Below are 26,319 nucleotides of genomic sequence, written 5' to 3'. Positions count from 1 at the left end.
CTGCACTTGTTCTTGAACAGCAGATGGAGGCTCTGAGATTTACCTTCCACAGAGATATCCTGAATGGCAAAGCGAAGGATGATGGTCCAGATCATTCCAAGGGTCATTTTAACATTTCCATCCACAATTTCTGCAGGAAAAAACAAAATCATTATGTCGTGTGCGCAAACAGCAGTGGAAGCCTGACCAAGGAAACACGGGGAGCTTTATCTTTGAAGGATCTGACAGCTGGACTTCCATCTGATGAACGTTTCCCAAGTTAAATTTATACTGCCCGGCAGGCTCTCCACAAGCTTGCCCACCCCAACCTCTACAGCTGTGCCAATGCACCACAATCTTGACCTGCAGCACCCACTGGTATATTATGTGTGAGCTCTGCACAGCTCTTTTGATATCTCTCAATCCTTCTACTGAGCCTTTAAGTAGAGGCTGACAGTATAACGGCCTATCTACATGGGAAAGTTATATCGGTATCTGGTAAGGAGTGCATTCAAACGGCTATAGCTATACTGGTGTAACTTCCCAAGTGGACACTCTTATTTCAGTATAAGAATGCCTTTTTCTGGTTTCGCTTATGTCATTTAGAGCTTGGTCTATGCTACAAAGTTTAGCCAGCACAGCTATGTTGACTTGGAGCCTGGTCCAAAAATCCCCCTTGCTGACATAGCTATGTCAGCAAAAGCCACAGCGTAAATACAACTACGTCGACAGGAAAGCGCCTTTGTCAGCACAGCTAATGTCATTTGAGGAGCTGAAAGCTAGCAGAACTCTTTTGGCCAACATATACATTGCATCTCCACTAAGGGACTTTGCTAGCATAGCTATACTGGCCAGGGCTCTAGAGTAGACAAGCCTTTAGAATCTGTTTAAGCTCAACTGAAGAAGTTTATCTTAAAAGTTACTCATATCCCAGAACAAGAGTGGCCACGCAGGGGAGTTATACACCTGATAGAACTACTGCAGTTTAAAATATCAGTATAATTATACCTATGTAACTGGTGAATCTTTCCTGTGTAACTAAACCCTAAGAGCTAGTGTTGTGGTGTGGACAAATACCCACCAAGATTACAAATGAAACATGGCTGGTTCCTGGGTAAGTGCAGGTCTTCAGACTGCATCCATGTAGGGCTACTTTCAGATATATAATTGCCAAAAAGCATCAACAGCATGTCACCATCACAGCGCATACATCTCAGCTAAAGATGCAGCAAAAGGCACATGTTATCCTCCACTCAAGCACACGTGAAACAGATTGTACTTTATTGCTCACTGGACCCTTTTGCAATGCAAATCAACAACTGATCGACAACTCATGGGCTTTAGAAACAGACCCCATGCATGCGTGAGACATAACAAGTTTAGAATTTGTGATATAAGTTCTGGAGAGTAGCAGCCGGTTCAGAAAGGGTTTGCAAATTGCTTGTGGATTAGTGCCAAATAATACAAATGACGTACCAAATAGCGGTTTCTAATGCTCTGACCCTTGACAGGTAAAAAGATTCCATACAGTTTAAGAGGAAAACATTGTCAACGTTTTCAAAAAGCCACTTTAGGATACCTAGCCTCTGTCACTAGTACTAGAGATTACAAAATTGAAAGAATCACATATAATGTATGTCACCAACTATTTTTGGACAGTGAAACTAAACTAGTCAGTTTCTCTTTTTTATTCTACTGCTATTTCCTGCATTGCATGGGAAATGTTTGAGAGACAATCAACTTTAAAATGACTAGAAAGGTCTTTCTAATTTAAGACTTCTAAAGAAAGGGGTTAGATAAACCTGTTGTTTTGGGCCTAAGCTACTAGAGTGCTAACAAAACAGCTGGCAGAGTTAGTTTTTGCCCCTGTGCAAACCCCTTGTGTAGCTGCCTCACACTGGTGCAAGCGAGGCTTGCATTGGTTGCAGCTGCTAAATCTCTTGATTTTATAGTGAGACCCACAATACTTGGCTTTTTTCTCATAGCCAGCTACTGGAGTCATGGGATTGAATGGGAATCTTGGCTTTCATTTTAAAGAAAGAGAAAAAAAAAAAGTAAGCCCTTGTGGTTTCAGCTAAAAGTTGGAAAGTATGATCTCTAAAGGTTCCAAAACCAGAAGGCAAATAAAGAGAACTCCAAATCTATTATTTTGGAAAGCTCATGATTTCAAGCCAATCTTGTGACTTTTGAACGCATGAGGTTGGCAATGTTGCTGTTATGACAATCCCTTGTAAAGTACAAGGGTAAGCCTCCTTGATGCAGTCCCGGTTTTGCAACATGAAGCATGTCTCTATAAGGGTTTGTACTGGTAGAGATTTCCCAATTTTCGACAAATCCTAAAACAGATATGCTGTTACATTCTCCTCCACCCTTCTTTCCCACACGTCTCCCCACTCACAATATACTAATGGACTATGGTACTTTTACTATCCCAATCTGGAATGGAATCTTTGTAGTAGCAGACTCTCACTGCCCAAGAAAAATATGCATAGAACTTTTTGTTATAGCACAAAAGAGCATGACCATGTGTTGTATTCACACTCCTGACCAGTTTCCACAAGCAAGTTTGCCTGTTGCTAGATTTCCTTGCAAATTAAATTCCTGTGGGATTGTTTTAATTAGTTGGTTGTTTTTTCTGGGGGGAAAGGAGGAACACAAGAATAGCCATACTGGGTCAGATCAATGGTCCAACTAGCCCAGTATCCTGTCTTCTGACAGTGGCCAATGGCAAATGCTTCAAAGGGCATGAATAGAAAAGGGCAGTCATAAGTAATCCATCCTGTCATCCAGTCCCAGCATCTGGCAGTCAAAGGCCTAGGGACACCCAGAACATGGGGGTAGCATCCCTGACCATCTTGGCTAATAGCCATTGATGGAACTATCCTCCATGAACTTATCGAATTCTTTTTTGAACCCAGTTATACTTTTGGCCTTCACAACATCCCCTGGCAATGAATTCCACAAGTTGACTGTCCGTTGTGTGAAGAAGTACTTCCTTTTGTTTGTATTAATTTCATTGGGTGACCCCTGGTTCTTGTGTTATATGAAGGAGTAAATAACACTTCCTTATTCACTTTCTCCACACCAGTCATGATTTTATAGACCTCTATCATCCTCCCTCCACCCCCCCGGTCATCTCTTTTCCAAGATTAAAAAGACTGGGCTTATTCATCTCTCCTCATATGGAAGTTGTTCTATACTCTTTTTCATTTTTGTTGCCCTTCTGTGTCTCCATTTCTAATATATCTTTTTTAAGAAGTGGTGACCAGAACTACATGCAGTATTCCAAGTGTGGGCTTACTATGGATTTATATAGAGGCATTATGATATTTTCTGTCTTAATGATTCCTAATATTCTATTAGCTTTTCTGACTGCCGCTGCACATTGAGACGATGTTTTCAGAGAACTATCCACAATGACTCCACAATCTTTTTCTTGAGTGGTAACAGCTAAATTAGACTCCATCATTTTGTATGTACAGTTGGGATTATGTTTTCCAATGTGCATTACTTTGCAATTATCAGCACTGAATTTCATCTGATATTCATCCCAGTTTTGTGAGATCCCTTTGTAACTCTTTGCAGTCAGCTTGGGACTTAACTATCTATCTTATATATTAATTTTGTATCATCTTCAAACTTTGCCAGCTCACTATTTACTCCCTTTTTTCAGATCGTTTATGAATATGTTGAACAGCACTGGTCCCAGTACAGATTCCTTGGGGACACCACTATTTATCTCTCTCGGTTCTGAAAACAGACCATTGATTCCTACCCTTTGTTTCCTGTCTTTTATCCAGTTACTGATCCATGAGAGGACCTTCCCTCTTATTAAATTTTTTAATTAAATAAATAAATAAATATATGGAGATATACTTATCTCATAGAACTGGAAGGGACCCTGAAAGGTCATTGAGTCCAGCCCCCTGCCTTCACTAGCAGGACCAAGTACTGATTTTGCCCCAGATCCCCCTAAATGGCCCCCTCAAGAATTGAACTCACAACCCTTATACCATGACTGCTTAATTTGCTTAAGAGCCTTTGGTGAGGGACCTTCTCAAAGACTTTCTGAAAGTCCAAGTACACAATACCCCCTTCTCCTCATGTTTGTTGACCCCCTAAAAAGAATTTTAATAGATTGGTGGGGCATGGTTTGTTTGTTTGTGTATCTGATAATTCTGTTCTTTACTATAGTTTCAACCAATTTACCTGATACTGAAGTTAGGCTTATTGGCTTGTAATTGCCCGGATCACCTCTGGCATCACATTAGCTATTCTCCAGTCATCTAGTAAAGAAGCTTATTTAAGTGATAGATTACATACCACAGTTTGAGGAAAGAATCAAAAATATGATACGAAATAGTTTACAGCAAGTTTTTCCAGTCCTATGATATTAGTATTTTGAAGAGCTCCAGAACACAGTCAATTTACAGAAAAAAAACCACACTTCCCTTTGAGTATTTTTGTACTTTTGTTACAAATGATGTCTACAACCTGAGATGCCTGCAGTTCAGAAAGAATAAAGGAAAATAGCACTATTGTGTTCAGTTTGTTTATCTGGTACATCTGACAGCATTTTCTGTGGGTTTTTCCAAAGCAAGAGGAGAGAAACATTTGGAAAAAAACTAACTAAGATTGTAAAGATCACAGGAGTTGGCAGGAGGACACAAGGGAAGGTTTAAGCCCTGAAACTACTGCTAGCTTTTTATTTTAGTTGACTCCAGTTCAATTTATGGCATCTTTTAATCCTAAAAGTGCTTTACAAACACTAACAAAATCAACCAACAACCTGAGGAAGGTAACACTGCTCTACAGCTAAAATGCTTCTGAAATAAATGTAGTCAAACTTTACTAATTCTGGGTCACTGAGAACGAAAATGATGCTTAAAATTGTTGATTGGCTCTAGTTTTCAAGATATGCTATTGGGTCAGTATATACGACCCTTGACTTGGGAATGGCGGAGGATAAGTGAGTTATAAAGGGAAGGGATCTCAATTTAAACCAGAAATGACTAAAATACATCTTTGACTGGATCTATGAATAAATCTATGACTGGGTTTGGACAGTACTTGCTTTTTAGGCAAAACAATGAATGATGCAATCTGAAGCTGGTATTGCGTCATACATTATATGAATTGCATCATGTTATTCCTAGAAGTCATGGATGATGCAATCATAACGAAGCTTACATCACTCTGCTGAACAAATTGCCCTATATCAGCTCTAGAAATCATACAGTGTCGTGCTCTCTTATTTGTCAGTGTTTGATTTTGCAAAGGGACACATTTCTGTTTAGCCAAAGTGAGCAGAGATGCCTCGTACTTGTGTGAAGAGTGCAGATAACTTCTGCTATGTTTGTGGTGAAGTGACTTTTGCATCACAAAAGCGCAGTATAACCACTATGGTTAAGAAAGCCTATCACCTTTATTTTGGCTGCAAAATTGGAGATCAGGACTAGAGGTGGGCCCCACACATATGCTGCAACACTTGTGCAACAAACCTTCGCCAGTGGTTGAACAGGAAAAGGAAATCTATGCCTTTTGCAGTGCCAATGATTTGGAGAGAGCCAACAGATCATACCAGCAATTGTTACTTCTGCATGGTGCCTCCAGTTGGGAAAGGTGTGTCAAAAAAGAAAAAGTGGACTGTGCATTATCCAAACATTCCATCAGCTATACGCCCAGTACCCCACGGAGGAGGACTGCCGGTTCCTGATGCACCAGAATCATTCTCACTTGAGTCAGACGAGGAAGAGGAAGAGGATGAAACTTCTGGTCCTGAACCATCAACGTCACAGGACCCACATTTTCTCCCATCCTCCTCCTCTGAACCACACCTCATAACACAAGGTGAACTGAATGACCTTGTCAGGGATTTGGAACTACCCAAGAGTAAGGCAGAGCTGTTGGGCTCCAGACTACAGCAGTGGAATCTCCTGGCACGTGATGTTAGGGTTTCCATGTTCCATGACCGTCAAAAGGATCTTGTCCCATTCTTCTTCATGGAAGGTGATCTTGTAGCCTGCAACAACATCGATGGTGTGATGGCAGCCCTCAACATCGTTCACAATCCAGATGAGTGGAGACTGTTCATTGATTCATCGAAGACGAGTCTTAAAGCTGTTTTACTGCATAATGGCAATGTTTTGCCATCAATTCCAGTTGGTCATGCAGTCCATATGAAGGAAACCTATGACAACATGAAACAACTTTTGAGGTGCATAAACTATGACCAACATCAGTGACAGCTTTGTGGCGATTTGAAGGTTGTTGCTCTCTTGCTTGGTCTGCAGACTGGATACACAAAGTACTGCTGTTTTCTCTGCGAATGGGATAGTCGTGCAAGAGATTCCCACTACATCAAGAAAGATTGGCCACTCCGACAGTCATTGGAGCCTGGGAGGAAAAGCGTTCAGCATCCACCACTTGTTGAATCAAGGAAGATTTTGTTACCACCCTTACACATCAAGCTGGGTCTGATGAAGAACTTTGTCAAGGCCATTGACAAAACACAAGCAGCTTTCAAGTACCTCCATGGAAAATTTCCAAGGTTAAGTGAAGCTAAGATAAAGGAAGGTGTCTTTGTTGGTCCTCAGATTCGTGAACTTCTTCGAGATGATGCATTTGACCATCCACTGCGTGGCAAGGAAAAGACGGCATGGAAAGCCTTCCAGTTAGTGGCAATAAATTTTCTCGGAAACAACAAGGCAGACAACTACAGGTTGTTGGTGGAAAACCTCCTCAAGGCATACAAAAGCCTTGGTTGCAACGTGTCACTAAAGATACATTTTTTGCACTCTCATCTAGATTTTTTTCCACCGAACTGCGGAGCAGTGAGCGACGAGCACGGCGAGCGATTTCACCAGGACATTGCAACAATGGAGAAACGCTATCAGGGCAAATGGAGCCCATCAATGCTTGCAGACTATTGCTGGACAGTGACAAGAGATGCTCCATTTAATGAATACAAGAGACAAGCCAAGAAGCGCCGAGTAGACACTGAATAGGACTAAACTATGTACAGAATAGTTTTTTGCCTTTTGTTTCATAATAAATTTTATTTATATAACCCTTTTGCTGATTTTTAAAGTGTTACATAAACAGGACAGGTGAAATATTATCATGTAAAGCAACCATAAACACATGAAAAGGCCTAGGTTTACAATTTATGATTAAAACTCTACTATCTACACAATATACATAGACATAAAATGTAAAAACTTAAATATCTTAGAAACAGTAGCCAATCAGTTGTTTTAATTGTCATATTTGAATTCAGCACATCAAAATACATAATAAATAGCACATTTTATCTCTGAAGCAGACGACTTCTCAAAAATTGTAGACCAGTGTAATTAATATCACCATTTTAAAGACTTTCTGATACAATTTACATAATTGCTGCTCTGAGTAAAGAGCGGGCAGGCAGGCACCCTTCCCTTCTAGAGCCCAAGTACATCCTCCAGCACCTTGGGTACAAGTTTTGCCAGCTTGCTGAAAGAAGTCAGTGGTCACACCTACTCCAATGAAGCTATCTGACCCTAGCCCATTCACTCTCCTACAGCTGTGTTCCTATTGCCCAAGGTGCACTGCAAGTTCATTCCACTATAGGATTCATGTGGGGCCCTTGGACTATCGCTGCTTCTAATATAGGGGAGCAAAGCTCACAGTGCAGCAGGGAGTTGCTGGTTCCACACTACAAAGAGAAAAAACAACGAGGAGTCCTTGTGGCACCATAGAGACTAAAACATTTATTTGGGCATAAGCTTGCGTGGGCTAAAAACCATTTCATCAGATGAGAAACTGACACCACAGAAGTTACAAAGGAGTTAAATGTAACCAATTAGAGCAACCTCACACTTGTTTAATTAAAGACTCTGGATGTTTGCTCCCCATCAGCCCAGCTAACACTGAACAGTTTGAGAGCAGTTTCTATGTGACATTATAGGGCTCATGATCAGATCAGAGAGTGCCTCCTGCTGTGGAACCAATTGCCCGATTATGCTTTGTAACGCTCTGAGGTGTGAGCTCTACAAAAATTCTTTGCGCGCTTCCGCTAGTAACACCAAGCGGCTGTTCTAAACCGCAACCACAAGTGCATGTTATTAATGTGACTTAAACTGATCTATCCCCATATTGAATGTGAGATTAAAACAGATGAGGTTTTGCTGCTAATGGCAGGAAATGTTTTGCACCAGTAAATGCGCTTCCATCTGACTCCCATTATTACAACATGCACTCTTAACAAGATATGCAAAAATTACAGCACCTCCATCCATTTGTTTGGCAGCCAATTAAGGGGCTGACAAATATTTGCTCTTCAGGAATAAGACTGGCTTGCTCTGGAGATCTGGAGTTTGAAATGCCATCACCCTTTTCATATGCATAACCCTCTGGATAATGTTCTAGGTACCATGGTCTCTTCTCCTCTCCTAACCTCAGTGGTAAGAAGCAGGGTCAAAAGAATTAATTTTCTCTCCTGGCCATTTATGTGTGTCACCAGTAGAGCACAGTCACTGGAAAAGCAGTTTGCCACTATCTGGATAATTGGCAGGATAGGAGATGATATAATTAGGAAGTTAAATAGACACCACTCTGCTGACGAGTGTCCATCAACATGCCAGCATTGATCAAAATGAGGCACATTAAAGGCAATGAGCCCTGAGGTCACGCCCATGTTTTATTTATCTTAACTGGCCACAAATAAAATATAGAACAGCCTCCAAGCAGAGGTCTAAAGGAGGCACACTACTACTGATGGACTGGGACAGATCAATACTTAGGACAGGTCACTGGGCATCAGCAATTTGGGTATGCATGCCACACAGTCCTTTCACCTGCTCTCCCAGTTCCCCAGTTGCGGAGGGCAGGAGGTGGACATAAAGATAACCTTGTTTTGTAAATGCTGAAATGCAGACGTCTCCTCGCTTTCTCTTTCCCTTGCTCATGAACTGACCCAAACCCTTACTCTGCTGTCTGTCTTCTGCATGTCTGCGCTGTCCAGGATTTAAGTGGACATCTTGTTCAGATGGCCCCTTTTATATTGTTGCGCTCCTTGAGCTTGATTTGCATCTCTCTTACATGGAGGTAAATCAGGAGCAACTCCACTGAAGCCAGAGTTACACTGGGTTAAGCAAAAGAAGAATCAAGCCTCACATGTTTAAGAAATGGATTGTTTTCTGTCTACACTGGAGATGCAAGTACAGTAATGCAAGTAGTGAGGAGTTAATGTTGGCCCTGTTGAGCTTGCCTGAATCCTGATATCATACCCAATGTGGACTCCATTACATCAAAGAAAGACCTCTGCAGAATGAGATTTTTAGTGTCAGATAGAGAATCATTTGGAAGCCACCCCTGGCTACAACACCCTTGACCCAGATTTTTACAGCTGTCTTGTACTGCAAATGACCCGATCAGACGGCCTCCAATTAAATCATTTTTAAAGGTTAATAGTGATGCTTGAGGTTAATAGTTGAAGATAGTTGTAAAAGCTGTGGTTAGGTTTCACTGGTTATTCTGTTTGCTTACAATGCATTTAATTCAGCTTGGACAAGGAAACACAGCCAGCTCTATTATTGTTTATAAAGAAGTCAATTCCACTTTCTGGTTCACTTGCACCAGCACAATGCTACGTTTGGCTTGTAAATACCAGAGAATATTTGTTAGAATGTAAGAAAAATAGCATGGAAAATATTACCATTGGCCTTGTGTCTGATAAAACCAAGACTGACACACCCCTCCCCCTCCCCCTCCCCCTGCTGATTCCCACCCCCAGGACTTCACCTCTGCACAGGGCTGGAAATAAGTACGGGGTGGGCTCAATCTCTAAACCTGTGCCCCCTCCTCCCCACCATGTGGGGCCAGGAATCAGTGTGGGGTGGGCTCACTCTCAATGCTTGCTCCCTCCCCCACATAGAGCACCAGGCTAGGAATCAGTGTGGGGCTCAGCGTTCGCCAAAGAATATTTTCACCAGTCGCCCATGCCTGACAGTTCCCCATGGATATTTTTCTAGGCTTGCTTTTTTGGAAGGGGGTGGGAAACAATTGTCTGTCTAATTTAATAAATAGGTCTAGACACAGATATGGGCAATAACAAACTACTGTTGTTATAATATATATATATATATATATATATATATATATATATATATATATATATATACACACACACACACACACACACACACACACACACACACACACACACACACAGAGAGAGAGAGAGAGAGAGAGAGAGAGAGAGAGAGAGAGACCGCCCGCCCGCCCCTGGGTATCAGGTCCTTTGGATGCCACACAGCAGCCTTACTCTGAGATATGGGGGGGTGGGGAGGACTGTTTTAGGGTAAGAAATGCACTTGCCTGGCCAAAGTTTTTCCCCCTTTTATAGTAAGTTACTCAGATAATTTCCTAGCTCAGTCCCACCTGTCTGAGGGGTTTATAGCTTGTTTTCCCTGAACTGTGTTAGTAGCATTTTGACTGCCTCATTGGTTTTTATTTTCTAGTTTGCTGATGTGATGACTTTTTGAAGTCTTAATTTAGGCTATTAAAATACATGCACCAGAAAAGCTCATAATCCCTTCAGTGGGCAGAGTTACTGTCACACCAAGGACATTAAAGGCAGAGGCCCTTTTTTAATGCTGATGTATATGCATTTCACTTAGCACCTAGACCACCTACATCTTCTTACTCCATGAATTGCAGCATAGGCGCTGACTCTGTGGCTGGAGCACCCACGGGGAAAATTTAGTGGGTGCTCTGCACCCACCGGCAGCCAAGCTCCCTTCTCCTCACCTCCTTCTTCCCCCCCTCCCCCCCCAGCGCGCCAGGTTCCCGCTCCTCCCACTCCCTCCCAGTGCTTCCTCCCCTCCTCCCCCCGCCACCTAACAGCTGTTTGGCAGCGCTTAGGACTTTCAGAGAGGGAGCGGGGAGGCAGCGGAGAAGAGGTGGGGCAGGGACTTGAGGGAAGAGGATGGAATGGGGGCGGGGCGAGGACGGTGCATGGGTGGGAAGAGGCAGGGCAGGGGCGGGGAGGGGTCAAGCACCCACAGGGCAGAGGGGAAGTTGGCGCCTATGAACTGCAGTGGTTTGGGCTAAGCCTCACCACATATTCAATGGCAAAAACCTACTTTACTGTACTTTTCAGGTTGCTTGGTCTCCCCGTGCAGAATGCTGAGTTCAGCAAAACTCAAATTTCTGAAAACCAGGATAGGCACAGTTAAGGCAGCCCATTCAACCTTAACTCTATCCTCTTTCAGCAATGCCTTAACATGCTCTGTTAACCAACACACACACACACACACACCCCTCTACAGCTGCTGAAATGTACAAGCTCTTCACCTCCTTTTAGAGCCCATTCACTCTCACCCACAGGATTCCAGCTAACATTAGTAAAGGACAAAAAAGAAAAGGTTGCCCACACCACTGTCCCTGTGTTCCCCTGGAGCTGGCAGTAGCCAATGGGAATTATTTGGATTCACTCCGGGTGCAGTCAGCAAGCCTTAACTCTGCTTTTCTTGATTTTCAGAAGTTTGAGTGTTACTCAACTCAGCGTTCTGCAAGGGGACGACCTACCACCAAGCAACCTTAACTCGGCATTAACACAGGGCTTGTCTACACTTAAAATGCTGCAGCGGCACTTCAGTGAAGGAACTACCTACGCCGTAATTCTCCCATTGACCTTGTGCCGTCTTCAGAACACCTCCCAAATCATGCTGCTGACCATTCAATCAAATGCTCTTCTCCCCCTATTCCCCCACTCTTCAGTCCCCAATATCCCGTTCCTCCCAGGAATCTTGCATGTGTCTATTTTTTCCCCAACACTTTGATTACATTCCCCCAATACAAAACTGCCACCATGACTCACAAAACTGTAACTGATGTCAGGTTGCGTCTACAATTCCTTTTATTTTAGGTGGGGGTCTGATTAACTTATCCTTAGATATATTAAATGAAGGGTGAGTTCACAGCCATCAAGAGGTCTGTGATTCATCCAGTAATTAGTGCCTTTCAGTTTAAGAGTACAAGGTAGCACAAGGAAACCTTTTTGGGGGAGCGGGGAGGTGGGGGCACCCAGCCTGTAACTTAGGAACCCATTGGTCAAATTACCCCAAATTTGGATCACTAACAATAAGCCCATGCCCCCATGAGGCACACCAAATTTCAAAGCAGTAAGAGTTACTTTTCAGATTTTACAGCACTTACAAGAGTAAGCATATATATTGGCAGGAATTGAAACCCTCTAGCCATTTTTCGGTTTTGGCACATGCACACTGTAAAAATGGGCATTATCTGAAATAACACTCTCAATTCGGGTCACCCAAAGATTTTGAGAGAGCCATGTACTACCTTGGGTAAAACACCAACAGTTTGAGACCATTTTGACCCATAGCTTGTCAATAGTTTGATCACTAGCCCTGTGCAAAAATACATACCTATAAACTTTTTTAAAAATAGCTACTGGGGGGAGGGGCTTGTATCTCCAGAATCCCTGGCTCAAACGATTCCAAATTTGGGTCACTAATCCTATTCTGCATCCTCCTAAGGCACACAAACATTCAAAGAAATCTAACGAAGCATGTCAATTTTAGAGGTCTTAGGTCAACTTTTAAACAGATCTCAGGATGCAACCCTAAGTATAGCGGTGCTCCCCCACCACTATAAATAGTTATATTAGTGAGGCCTAGCTGAAATACAACTTCATGCTTATGCCGTGATCACTTAGGCTTGGTTATAGCTTGTGCTGTCGTTAAAGAACATGTACCAGCTTTCTGAATAGAGATCAGCCAATCCTCAGTCCCAACTTTCAGCACCCCCTGCTACCTTAGTCCCAGCCTCCCCACAGATTCAGACACGGGCACATATAGACCAAGGAAGAATTTAAAATTAGTACACCAGCTAGTCCCACACTAGTTTTGAATTGAGCTTTGTTTTCTGCACCTGCTTCACCTGAGGAGAGGCTCCGACAATCACAGGGTTTCCACAGTCTTGTACCAGATAGTTTTAATCTGCACCACATTTCTTCAGAGTATCAGCAGGAACAGCTCTTTTGATTATCATAAGCAAGGCCATTCCCTTGATGGCATCAGTAGCCAGATATTGGTTGGGGCAGTAATTCGGCCAGCTGTAATTCTCACCCTATTGGTAAAGCAAACAAAATGGAACAAAGGCTACCTAGCTGCCAACCAGAAAGGGAGGATGCAGATATATTTCAAAGAAATAAGAGATGAAGGAAGTGGCCCGACTAAAAAGAAAGGATGAATTGTGGCCAAGCCAAAGGAGGAGGCAATTGAGGAGATCTGGGTGGGACAGTTTTGGGAAACTGCCTATATGAACTTATGAATTTCTGTATGATTTTATGAACTCTATTTTCTTATACGTCTTCCACTAAAGATGGTCACATTAGATTACATCATCCCTGTTGTGTTAAGGGGGGGGGGTGACACATCTAAGCATCTGTCCCTGAATTCAAGTGTCATTAAAGACCATCAGTAATTGATTAACCTTGCCTTAACAGAACAATGGAGACTACTGGCCAAAGACTCTTCATTTGCTGATGACTCAACTTGCTGGCAGCTGCAGCTCAGAGGTCTGATCAGAGAATGGAAAAACCCCAGGGAAGAGACAAGGTGTTAGAATCTACTATTAAAAGGAATCACTCTCACTAACAAGGAGAGACCAGAAGAGAAGACCTGGCAGGAGGAGTGGCGGGGGTGCAGAAGGATCCTGGATTCCCTTTGAGAGACACTAATACCCAAAGGACTCTCGGGAGGAAACTGAGGGCGGAACTTGAGTGCGTGTGTTTCTTATTCTTCCATAGATCTGTACATCTCTGTGTCATGTCTATGAGCAAAGTGTGTGGGCTTAGAGGTGCCTTTGCAAAGTCTCTGTGTTACTTGCTTTAACTGTCACAAAGTCCCCAAAGAGTGAAACTGTAAAGTAGAGTACACCTCTGCAGATGGTGTTCTGGAGAGGGTATGAGAGCTCTACTAGTGAGACTTGGGTGGGGGGGTCCACCCTGATCTTGGGGCTAACGCTGCTGAGTCCACATCCCAAGAAGGGGTACTCACATTGGAGTCTGTACTCCAGGAACGTGCCTGAAAGGCCAGACTCTCAGACAGCATCTGGGTGTTGCTCAGAGTCAGTAAGCTTAAAACACATGGGATCCAAGGTTTGGGTCCAAAACAGCAGCCTGGTGACAGTCCACAAGGGGGAGCTCATCCTGGGCTCCAATACTGGGTTTAATTCCTGGCTCTATCACATGCTTCCTTTGGGAACTATAGCCAAATAATATAGTCTCATCTGGTAAATGGGGATAATAAACCTCGATAACCTCACCTAGGTGTGTGAGGATAAATCCATAAATGCTTTGGATATGCTCAAATACTACAGTAACAGTGGCAATATAAGTGCCTAGATGGAATCTAAATACAGGACTGGTGAGGATGGACAACCATGTCATGGAGTTGGAATCCAGATCAGTAGACAAGTTGTTTAGTTTTGCAGTAATCAGAGCACACATCCTCAACTGAGACCTGAAGGGGTCACTGGTTAATAACATGTACTGCAGAATCCTTGGAAGACGGGTGCCATAAGAACAAAAACTCCCTTGAAGTGCAGGAGGTTGACATTATACCCATTTTTACAGATTGCTAAAAACTAAGACAGACTAAGGCCACAGTTTTCAAAAATATATTCTTGTTTTGGGTGCCTCCATTTTTGGCCTCTCAGTTTTTGACCTCTAAGACCCAATTTTTGGAGCTAAGAACATAGGAACAGCCAGACTGGGTCAGACCAACGGTCCATCTAGCCCAGTATCCTGTCTTCTGACAGTGGCCAATGCCAGGTGGTTCAGAGGGAACGAACAGAACAGGGCCAGTGACCAATCCCTTGCAATCCAGTCCCAGCATCTGTCAGTCAGAGGCCTAGGGATACCTAGCCTAGAGCATGGGGTAGCATCCCTGATCATCTTGGCTAATAGCCACTGATGGACCTATCCTCAATGAACTTCTCTTTTTTGACTCCAGTTACAGTTTTGGCCTTCACAACATCTCCTGGCATTGAGTTCCACAGGTTGAATGTGTGTTGTGTAGAGAAATATTTTTTTCTTGTTTGTTTTAAACCTGCTGCCTATTCATTTCATTGGGTGACCCCAGGTTCTTGTATTATGTGAAGGAGTAAATAACACTTCCTTATTCTCTTTCTCCACACCATTCATGATTTTATAGACCTCTATCATACTCCCCTACCTTAGTCATCTCTTTTCCAAGATGAATAGTCCCAATCTTTTTAAATCTCTCCTCATACGGAAGCTGTTCCATGCCCTTCATCATTTTTGTTGCCCTTTTCTGAACCTTTCCCATTTCTAATATACTGTATCAGCTTTTTGAGGGAGCTGCTGGTGCTCAGCACTTCTGGGGGTGGAGAACAAACATGCTTTTGACAACTCAAACTGAGCATCCACATGACTGGACATTTGGGCTAAATAACTTTCCCAGTTCTGCAACAGGTTTGTTGCAGGGTCTTGGGCAATGTACCCAGGAGTCTGGCTTCTCGCCTTATGAATTAAACCAGAGGGCATTACTTCATATAGCAGAATAGACAATAGAGCAACAAAAATGAAAAAATGGGGGAAACTATAGAGAAAAATTGCCCCCCCCCATCAAGTAAAGAAGAAATGGATCATTTATTTTCTAACATAATAAAAAAGTAAACATTAAGAATCTGAATAAATAAGTAAAACTATATACTTGCTTAAATAAATGTGTATCTTCCTGACTAGCAAAAAGAAGCACCAAATTTAGTGTAAAGGCTGTATTAAGTGGCAAACCAATGCCTTTTAATTGTTACCAACCAATGAGAATCAGCCTCTCTTTAGGAAAATAACAAAAGTACAAAAGCAAAACACAATTACAACTGATTATTTAAATCAAGGTTTCCTGCTCGCTGATTTAAATCATGATTAAAATTGGTGATTAAAAAAAAATTCACTCCACTCTGGCCTCTGCATAACCTCACCACCATTAGACCAAGCCCCTTCTCCACAGACCGTACCGTCTAAAACAGCTTCCTTGTCTCTCCACTTCAAATCTCAGCTGAAGGAATCTTTTCTCCCACTTCTTAATCTTGCTCCCCTTGTTAACTCCATATTCCAAATATGCATGGAACAGTTTTATTTTATACAACATCTTTCATACATGAAATATTTATAGCCTCTCTAAACATTGCCACTGAGTCAGAGCAGGAGAGTCAGAATAAGTGTATGAAGAAACTGGCAAGAAAAGCACAGACCCCTCAACGCTGGAGCCACATTGGCAAGTGGGATTTCAATCTTCATCAAGGGGCCCAAAATGTTTCTTCCCCCCATCCCCCACCCTTGCCTTACACAGAGAGGCATGAGCTAGGTTATAAACAAGGCTATAGAGTAATTGGGGGGAGGGAGGGGTGCGCAGGGGAGAGAATGTGGTGTGGAGTGGGGGAAATAGCATATTTAGACTAGGTCTAAAACTGAGGGAGCTGCCAGTTCACCCACCATCATCACCTGCCCCCCTCTAGATTTTGAGCATTAGAGGCATGTATTGGCTCCCTTACCTTCTGCTCCAATAGACACCAGCTTCACTCCTTTGCTAGCGATGAAATCCAGGGCCTTGTTCACATTGGAGATTTTGTGCACTCGCATTTTGCCTCTTTCAGGCTTAGCCAAACGTTCACCTAGCCAGAAAGGGGGGAAAGAAAATACAAAACAAATTCGGAACTGGTCCATTCCACTCTCCCCACCAACAGCCCAAGTAGGCAGATCTAATAAGATAATCCCAACGCTTGATCCAAGTCACGCATGTTCTTGCCCTCAGCAGTGAAGATACAGCACACGATCTATTTGGTCACTTCCTGGGGATTCCTGGGCTTGGCAAAATTTGATTATTTTTTTCTAATTTTGACAAAAATTATCAATTTTTATTTAAGAGGTTTTTTTCTTCTATTTGTAACTATTTTTATAGTTCTGTGGAGTAGCACTGGGGTTGGGATTAGGGCAGTGCTGACAGCGGGGCTGCAGGAGGCTCCCTATATGGCTGAGGAGCCCAAGACCCCAGGGCTCAAGGTGTGGGGAGACTGTGGTCATCCTGCCCCTGCAAAGCAGAGACCTGTGGCCAGGTCTGTAAGTAGGACGATGAGCCCCCAGCTATCTCGCTGTTGAACAGTTCCTGCCTGGGGACAGTTCCAACACTCCTGGCTGGTGAGTGAGCGAGCAGGGCCGTGACAGTAGAGCTGCAGAGGGCCCCCTGCATGGCTGTGATGCTGAATCCCTTGCAGGGAAAAGGTGCAGGGAAGGCTGGGTCCTGGCAGGGCATAGCAGAGAGCTGTGGCTGCAAAGAGGAGGACTAGGCCACAACTGTGGGGAAGGCCACCAGTCTGCTGAATGGCTCCTGCCTGGGTACATTCACCAGCCAGCCAGGGACAGCGACTCCGAGTCCTCACGGTCCTGTGGGGGGGGGGGGGGGGGGAGAGAGAAAGAGATATCATTCCCAGAACCTTGTGGCTGCGGGGATCTGGTGTCAGCGGAACCCAGTCACTCCCCAGCTGGGAACCTCAGAGCTCTCCCTGGGCAGAAACTGTTCAGCAGTGGGCTGGCCTTCCCCTGTGCCTGGGGGCTCATCCTCCTCCTTCCAATCCTGCCCAGTGGTCTCTGCTCTGCCCCATCAGGACCACTGCCTACTCTCCCCTCCTTAACCCCCCCCCCCCCATTCCTGCTGGGAGCCTCACTGTCCTACTACCCCTACCCCAAGAAGCAGCAAGCTGAGAGAAAAACAGCAGCAAAGGTGGGTCCTCCAAGCTTGCCTAGAAAGGAGACTCTGCAGTTGCAGTTTCACAACCCACACAGACCTGATCCTCCAAGGGCTAGAGGGGCTAGCAACAGACAATCAGGGCCCTACTTGGCCAGATAAAAGGAGCTGCCTGGGCTTAGCAGTTCAGTTTCTCACTAGGACCAGAGGAGTGGTCCTCTCTGGCCAGAGGAACTTGAGGGACAACTGGAGTTTGTTTTCTGGATGCATTTTGCATAGCTGGGTTTGCAGGAAGAGAAAGGACCTAAGAATCTTAACCCTGAGATAAGGGTGAAGCTAAAGGGGCCAGGGAGGCAGAGAACCAGGGAAGAAGCAGCAATGAATTGAATCAAGCTGCGTGTGGCTGCTGTTTAGAGAGCCCCTGCGTGGGAACCTGGAATAGTGTGCTGGCCACAGATAAAGTGTCAAACCCCTACAGGGGGTAGGGCTTATTTGGGAGCCTGAACAAAGGGCTGAATTTAAAGAGTGCAGACCAGGGGCTGAAGACCCTAGCAAGAGCAAATAGACTGTTTATTGGACTCTAATACCCTGGAAAGGGTTCATTTGGACTTTGACTTGGCTGGAGGGGCAAACCTCTGAAGACCTGCCAAGGTTGGCTGGAAGCCTGCAGGAGGCACCAGAGGCGAGAGGACTACAATACTGCACCCAGCTGCAAGGAGATGCTCAAGAGGTGACTGCCCTTTCACAGGGAGCAGCACAGCTCTTTGACAAGAGCAAGTAATCTCTACTTGGATGGGGCTGGATCTCACAGGGAACACCAACTTCTGACTTGAGTAGAGCTCGGAGAATACTCTAAAAAAGTCTTTGGAAGATATTCTTCTGAAGTAGTTTGCTTCAGGTATATTTGTGGCCCTTTTGATTGGCTTCCTGTGAATATTCACACGATCCAGTTTAACTGGCATTCATAGGGGGAAAAAAAAGGCTCACACATGAACTCAGACTGAATTTTAATATATCCTATAAGCACTCACACCAGAAACCTAATTAGATAGGTACATGTCACCAATCACCTAAGCAGAACTATCCAAACGTCAAAGAGAGTCACAGAGTTCAAAAAATTGCAAGAGATTTTACATTCAGAACTAGTTTTAGCAAGTTGTGGAACATCCACAAAGAGATAAAAGTGCAAATCTGGTTAAGTTATTTGTTAGTGGTTATTCACTCAGTTCATTTCTCGTTCCAAAGACTACTCCTAAGGCCCAATCCTGCACCATTTAACTCAATGGGAGCAGGATCAGACTCAATATCACTAGGTTTAATGGGGGAGGGAGAGAAGTTATTTTTTCATTAACTCTTCTGCCCCATTGAAGAAAGATGTGTTGTTTCTTTAAAAAAAGTTTGGAAAGGTGAAGGGGGAAAAGCAGCAGATTACTTCAGTGGGCATTCCCTCCCTCTGCCAGAGAGAAAAATTATTTTATTCCCAATTATAATAATTGTTTCTATTATTTATTGCAGGCCTGTTTCTTTTTACCTGACAATCAAGAGAGACACTCATCTTAACCCTACGGCGTAAACAAGTTTCTTTACCTAAATTACTACCGCCAACTTAGATTTAAAAAATTATCTCGCTTTTAATAGTCTACAGCAGTGGTTCTCAACCAGGGGTACAGGTACCCCTGGGGGTACGCCAACTATCTAGATATTTGCCTAGTTTTACAACAGGCTACATAAAAAGCACTAGCAAAGTCAGTACAAACTAAAATTTCATACAGACAATGACTTGCTTATACTGCTATATATACTATGCACTGAAATGCAAGTACAATATTTATATTTCAATTGGTTTATTTTATAATTATATGGTAAAAATGAGAAAGTAAGCATTTTTTTCGGTACTATTGTGCTGTGACACTTTTGTATTTTTATGTCTGATTTTTTAAGTAGTTTTTAAGTGAGGTGAAACTTGAGGTACACAAGACAAATCAAGAAAAGGATACTGTAATCTAGAAAAGTTGAGAGCCACTGATCTAAAGTACATGACACACTGTGCTGCTTTCTTTTTGCATTTCTCCAAGCTTGCATAATGAAAGTCATTGCAAAACAAAAATGAAGCTGGCTTCAATCAGTTTCAGTATGAGGTTCTCAGTGTTTCAGACATTACAGCAGGATATTTATTTGTTTAAAAATAACTTTGCAGTGGAAAAAATTGAAGAACCAAGGACCTTTCCATTAGACTAGGATATACATTTGTAACAAATTAGATTTCAGAGCAAAGTGTCAAATGACAGTGTCCCTGTAAAAATTTTTCCGTCATAGGTTATTAGAACTAAACCATGTGAGAAGTGTTTTGGGTTTCCCCCCCACACTTTGGCTTTCTACTGTTTGCATTGCTGCTTTACTTTTCTGTACTATGCTCAGCCAATTAAAATAATCTAGTCACTTCCACTTTCTGGTTCTCATGTACAAGCCAAGCCTGTAGTTTGGGGCCAAAAAATGCAAGGAACTGTTGGCTTAAAAGCTGCTTACAGTGAAATTTGTTTAATAAAAAATGCTATTGGTCAGCTTCTTTGTAAAGGGGCGGGAGAGAGAGAGCGAGCTCTTTTACAGGAACTAAATTTTAAGTCCAGTTTGTTTGGCCTGACAGCATCCTATTTAAAAGGTGCATGGCAAGCAAGGGGCTTGCTGGTGAAGGGAATGCATGAAGTAGGAAATATATGCATGGTGGGAAAGCTGTTTTTCAGGGCAAACCTTGTGATAGGGCCAGATCATCACCTCCTAACGTAAAAGCAAAAGGAAGGGACTTTCCTTTTGGAAATCTTCCCATATCACCTTGTTTGGAGAGGGAACCATATCTGCCTGCCCCCTCTGCACCCCAATCTGGTGGGTCTATGTGAGGCTAGGGCAATCTGCACAGAAATCCTATCTCACCACAGCACCTCCAGCAGCACCCCCCTCTTGCTCTCTGGCAGCTGTGCTGCCAGGGATTCTACCCCACCCCACGGCCAGTTCCGATAAGGGTGACCAGACGTCCCGATTTTATAAGGAGAGTCCTGATTTAGGTGCGTATTACCCCCTCCCACTTGCTATCTGGTCACCCTAGTTCTCACTACCACATGGAGAGGCGCAGATCTGCTCATGGATCTCAGCAGAGCTGCCATGGCCCATTATTATTGTACTGAGTTTGCTGTCTCATTACTGGGGCACCTTCTTCCCAGTCCTGCTGGGCTAAAAGGAAAGGATCTAGTCAGTGGAGGGCACTGTTACCCAGTTCAAAATCTAGCCAGTAGAGAGCTCCACCATCCTGAGGACAGGAAGAGGAAGGACACGCTGGAGGTTAGAGGCGGCTCTGGAGAGAGCCAGGGCTGTAAAAGAAGAGGGAGAGCAGGCAGAGGCAGTAGCCTGCAGGCTGAGACTGGAAGGCTGTGAGCCAGGCAGACACACCCAGTTGGCAGGGGACTAGGAGTAACTGCAGCAAAAATATGCAGGGCATCAGCCTACATGCAAGATAGTGGCTGGGATCCACCTCAACACTGAGACCCTACCCTTTATATCCCTGTACTGGATTGCCCCTAGGAGCTGGGTTAGTGTCTTCTTGTAACTGTGCCTTAGTAATCATGCCTTTTGGTGTCTGGCAGTCCTAGTAAAGGAATCCTCCCCTTACTCAAAAAGTATGAGTGTTTATGGGAAACTATCAAGGGCCTGAACCTCTAGAGCAGAGTGCTTGGAGCACATGCAGCGCGGGCCACACCCAGCTGCATTCAAGGTAAGTCTACAGTGCAGCTGGGAGCATGCTTCCCAGCATGGGTAGACACAGACAGGCTAGCTCTGCTAGCTGCGGGGAGCACAGGTGGTGGCTTGCACTAGCTGCCTGACCCAATGGGTACGTACCTGGGCAGCTAGTCTGAGCTTCCACCCGTGCTACTCCGAGCTACACTGCTATTCTTAGCACACTAGCACACTAGCACCCTGCTGCAGTGTAGACATGCCGTTAGAGGCAGACTGGTGCCTCGCATCACTCAAACACACTGCTATAGACCGGATCACTTACAATATTTAGAATGCCACAGTGCTCAGAATAGGTTCCAGCATATATGGGAACCCACAGTCCTTGCCCTAAACCAGGGATAGTCAATTCTTTTTTGTCAAGGTCCAAATTTCCTGGTTAAGGTACAGTCAAGGTCCAGACTCCAGAGAAGAAAATAATAAAAAAAAAAAACAACCTAGTAACCATAATGATAACAATAAGTAAATAAAAAGATTTTGGGGTCTGTTCAAAAATGTCTGACCATCTGGATTTGGTCCGCAGTCCACCTATTGACTATCCCTGCCCTAAATGGACAAAGCCAAATGATTGACGGGAGATAAGGATGACCACAGGGGTGGTGATAGCTACAAGTCATATTGGTTACTTTTAAGTTAAACTAACACATTCTCCCTCCATCTTTCAATCCCCTCACCTTCCCTTTAGCCTCAGCAATCTACAGCTTGAATACTTGCATTGGTTCACATTTCCTCCCCATCTTCAACTCCTCCCCTGCATGTGAACAAGGATTCACTAAAAAGGTAAATAATTGAAATAAGCAGCATGGTGTCAAGTATCAGGGGGTAGCCATGTTAGTCTGTATCTACAAAAACAACAAGGAGTCTGGTGGCACCTTAAAGACTAACAGATTTCTGTTAGTCTTTAAGGTGCCACCAGACTCCTTGTTGTTTTTGAAATAAGCAGATGACTCAGGGCAGGTCTTCACTACAGGGGGGGTCGATTTAAGATACGCAAATTCAGCTACGCAAGTAGCGTAGCTGAATTCGACGTATCGGAGCCGACTTACCCCGCTGTGAGGACGGCGGCAAAATCGACCTCCGCGGCTCCCAGTCGACGGCGCTTACTCCCACCTCCGCTGGTGGAGTAAGAGCGTCGATTCGGGGATCGATTGTCGCGTCCCGACGAGACGCGATAATTCGATCCCCGAGAGATCGATTTCTACCCGCCGATTCAGGCGGGTAGTGTAGACCTAGCCTTCAAGTCAGCTACTTTCTTACAAAAGAGTATGTGCTGTGGAACTCCTATCCCTAACTTCCAAGTCAGTAGCATTTTGAACTCCGAACCCTCTAAAACTAGCAGCCTGAGGAAAAGATAGGAACATGAGGTTTGTTGTGTCCTCAGTTTCTGCAGAGCACAAAAACTGACACTCTAGATGGGGAGTTAGGGTTTGAGTGTCCCTGCTGAGGCATCTCTGTTCGTAAATATAAGAGGTGGGGAAGGGAGCAAATCAAACAGAGGGCCTTTATTGCTGGCATGGAAAGCCTGCTGAAGGACCCATCAAAAGAAAGCCTAAACATAAAACCCCCAGTTTTATATAAAATTGTATATACCACTCCACCACCACCACCACACACCTGTGCAAACAGATTTTTTTGGTTCAGTGGCCGAACTGGATGATGGAAGGGAGAAAAGTTAGTTTCAGGCCAAATAAAATGTTTTGTTTTGAAAAGTATCAAAACATTTTGATTTTTTTTGCAACTTATTTCTGGGAGGGCTGGGGGTAGGGTGACCAGACAGCAAATGTGAAAAATCAGGACAGGGGGTTGGGGGGTACCAGGAGCCTATATAAGAAAAAGACCCAAAAATCGGGACATCTGGTCACCCTAGCTCGGGGGTTGTTTTTGCTTTTACAAAAACAATTCAGCGAATTCAACCCAATTCCTTGCTGACAGGAAGGGGTGGGGAGAGAAGAGCAAAAGCACTGGATAATGGGCAGAGGCCATAAAACCTGAGCTTCGCTCTCAGTACACTGCAGATCAGGAACAGGTACAGACAAAGCTTCCAGCATCATTGCCCATGCTGTCCTGCATGTATTTAGTATTGGGTGAGCAACATTAATGACACTTAAATCCACACAAAACCCCTCTCACCTGAAATGACTTCCAGAAGTAACATGAGTTTAAGACCATCCCTGAAATCTTCCTCTATGTTGTCAATCTGCGTGCCGGCCTTGCGGAGGTGAGAGTTACACCATGCTGTGAATGTCTAGAAACAGGAGGGAAGAGAAGAAAAGAAAAAAGAGTAGTTGGCAATCTTCCCAATGGCTATATTACAGTTCAAATAGGAAATACGGAGAACCAAAGAATTGATGCTAGGATACAGGGGGTTAGCTTCAAGCCACAATTAGACTGAACAACACTTGATGCATTGACCCTGCACTAGAGCCAGTACCTGAAGACACAAGGGCCTGCAAAGCCCTTCCACGTATGAGTACAATACTAATAAGAGTTTACTAGAAACAACTACTCAATCCAGGGCTCCAGGATGTCACGTTCTCCTGAATGCCCCCTAATTTTGGGTGCTCAGCTTGAGACACCTGAAACTGATTTTCAGAAGCGTTAGGCATTCACAGCTCCCATTTACTTCTCTTGGCTCAGTCGCACAATATGTCAGAAAGGAAAATAATCCAGGTCTACCTATTCCAAGATGGGTGTTTGAACCAGAGGACCATTCTTTTACCCACCTTTTTCCTTCGTCAATAAAGCATTAGGAAGTACTACAGCCTGCACACTTATGGAGACTACATAGAGCAGAGCCTCTCAAAGTGTGAGAGCAATATCTTAAAAGGGATGATCTTGTGGCCTACCTCCTCTCTGCTTCATAGTAACACAAGCTACCTCACCTCACATTCATGGTCATTTAACATCCCTACGGCAGCTGCTTATGTGGAAGAATATATGCTTTCCAAATAATTTTAGTATTTGCTGCCTGTAATGTAATATAGTAGCTGGAAGAGAGAAAAATCAATGATGATAAGACACCAGAAAGCGTTCTGTGGTCTGCTGATTGTCCACGGACCATTGTTTGGGAGCCGGTGCAGACACCTCTAAGATAGAATACAGCCTCCATTCTATAAACTAGCAATTCTATGCAGCAGAAGGAATTTAGGCTCCCAGAGCAGATATATCCGAATTCCAGTTGTGCTTGGACACTAACACCTACATACTCTTGGGAAATGCCCTGGGTCTTAAATAATCCCAGGTGGTCAGAGCGTCGGATTTCTCAAGGGGATGAGCATAACCACAGAAAAGATTTAGTCAGCAGTTGTGGTGAAATTTGTCTCAGTCATCTGCAATCTGTGATCATGACTGTTTGGTCAGTCATGAGAAAGACCTAAATTAAGATTAGCATTTTGAACACATGGTAATATAGGTTGCCTGGATATCTCTTCCTTATCAGCTGGTAGGTTGCTAAGGGGAAGCATCATATATGTAAGGCCAGAAATGTGGTGTGCCTATTGTTCACTTAGAAATTAAAATAATAAATACCTCAAGTTCAAAGTGTGGCAGTGTGCTAACTAGCTGAATAAAAGGATCTTGGGTGGAGTAGCAGAGGAGAACTGAGAACCTGGATTACCTCACTCCCCACCCTTAAATAGGATTTGCATATGGCGGAAGTCCTTTGTTTCCTAGTTTGAACCTCCCACCCCCAGTTTCTCCTGGAAAAATACAGAATTCAAGATGGGTTCCAGTATCAGGTGACATGGTCACTTGCCTCTGTAGCCATTCTTCACAGGCTGACCTACACATTCACAGGAAGACTAAGCTCTTTTACAGTCCATTGGCTCTTGCTGATGGGCCATCAGCACTGGAGGCTTTTTCATTGTTGTACCTGAAGTGTTAGCGGGGGCGTCACCCAAAGTAACATAGTTGAAATATAGATATAGTCAATATTCCTAATTTCAGATACAGAAATGATACATGCATACAAATAGGACAATCGTATTCAATAAATCATAACCTTTCCAACAATATCTCACATGAGCCATCTTGCATAAAGTATCTCTCAGTTATGTCATATGAATATCATAAGCATATTTTCATAAAGAACGTGGAATGACACGTCACACCTCTGCTCTGAGATTACTGCCAGAGGGTTGGTCACTGACCAATGCGGAGGCAGTGTGCCTAAAATTCCTTAAGTGTAGGTGTCTTGGCATTTAGCCACCAATACTAGGAGGCGGTGTGCCTCAGTTTCCCCTTCCACACGGCAGTCTAGATTGGTTATGCTTTCTCTACTGTGCCAAACTCTAAGCTTGTTTACAGGTACCAGCTGAGAAACAGTATGCTCATATAACTTTGTTACTACTCCCAGTCTGTACCAAAGATTTTTCCAAAAATCATGCATGTTACACATTTTTAAAGTATTTACCACCAGTATCAAATTCTTTGTCTTAACCCACAGTGTGTGTAGTAAGAGACAAAGTTACCAGCAAATTCATGACAGAGAGGTGCTTCCAAGTATGATTATCATACTATGCCTTCTGTCTAAACAGATCAGTTTGTTCAGCATTTATGGTATTTCACATCCCCTCAGAAAAAGTTCTTACTTTGGGAATGTCTTTGGAGTTTTGGCAAGGAAAGGGTGTAAGGAGACCTTGTATGTTACTGGCCCTCCCCCTGTGGAGTTGCATTTCCTCTCCAGGGTTAAGCCCATGCGAAGAATCCACCCCCTCTCCTGAGAATCCTTTGTGCTGTTCACCTCCAACACTCAGGTTTGATGCTTAGCTGTGGGGAGGGG

At 43.8% G+C, this 26,319-nt stretch overlaps 1 protein-coding gene across 3 annotated transcripts in view; it reads right to left on the bottom strand.

Moving 5' to 3' along the window:
• ACTN1 (actinin alpha 1) overlaps positions 1-26,319 on the bottom strand; it is a 141,020-nt gene that overhangs the window by 50,005 nt on the left and 64,696 nt on the right. For all 3 annotated transcript variants that reach the window (XM_065404027.1, XM_065404029.1, XM_065404030.1), the window contains exons 2-4: positions 23,670-23,784; positions 16,567-16,686; positions 44-130 (exon numbers count right to left, since the gene is read on the bottom strand). In XM_065404027.1, coding sequence (XP_065260099.1) covers positions 44-130; positions 16,567-16,686; positions 23,670-23,784 — 322 coding nt within the window. The remainder of the gene's footprint in view (positions 1-43; positions 131-16,566; positions 16,687-23,669; positions 23,785-26,319) is intronic.

This window comes from Emys orbicularis, chromosome 4 (genome assembly GCF_028017835.1).
Source record: "Emys orbicularis isolate rEmyOrb1 chromosome 4, rEmyOrb1.hap1, whole genome shotgun sequence".
NCBI classification, from domain to species: domain Eukaryota; kingdom Metazoa; phylum Chordata; order Testudines; family Emydidae; genus Emys; species Emys orbicularis.
Note: the sequence above shows the minus strand (reverse complement) of the source record. Positions and strands in the feature narration are given on the sequence as shown.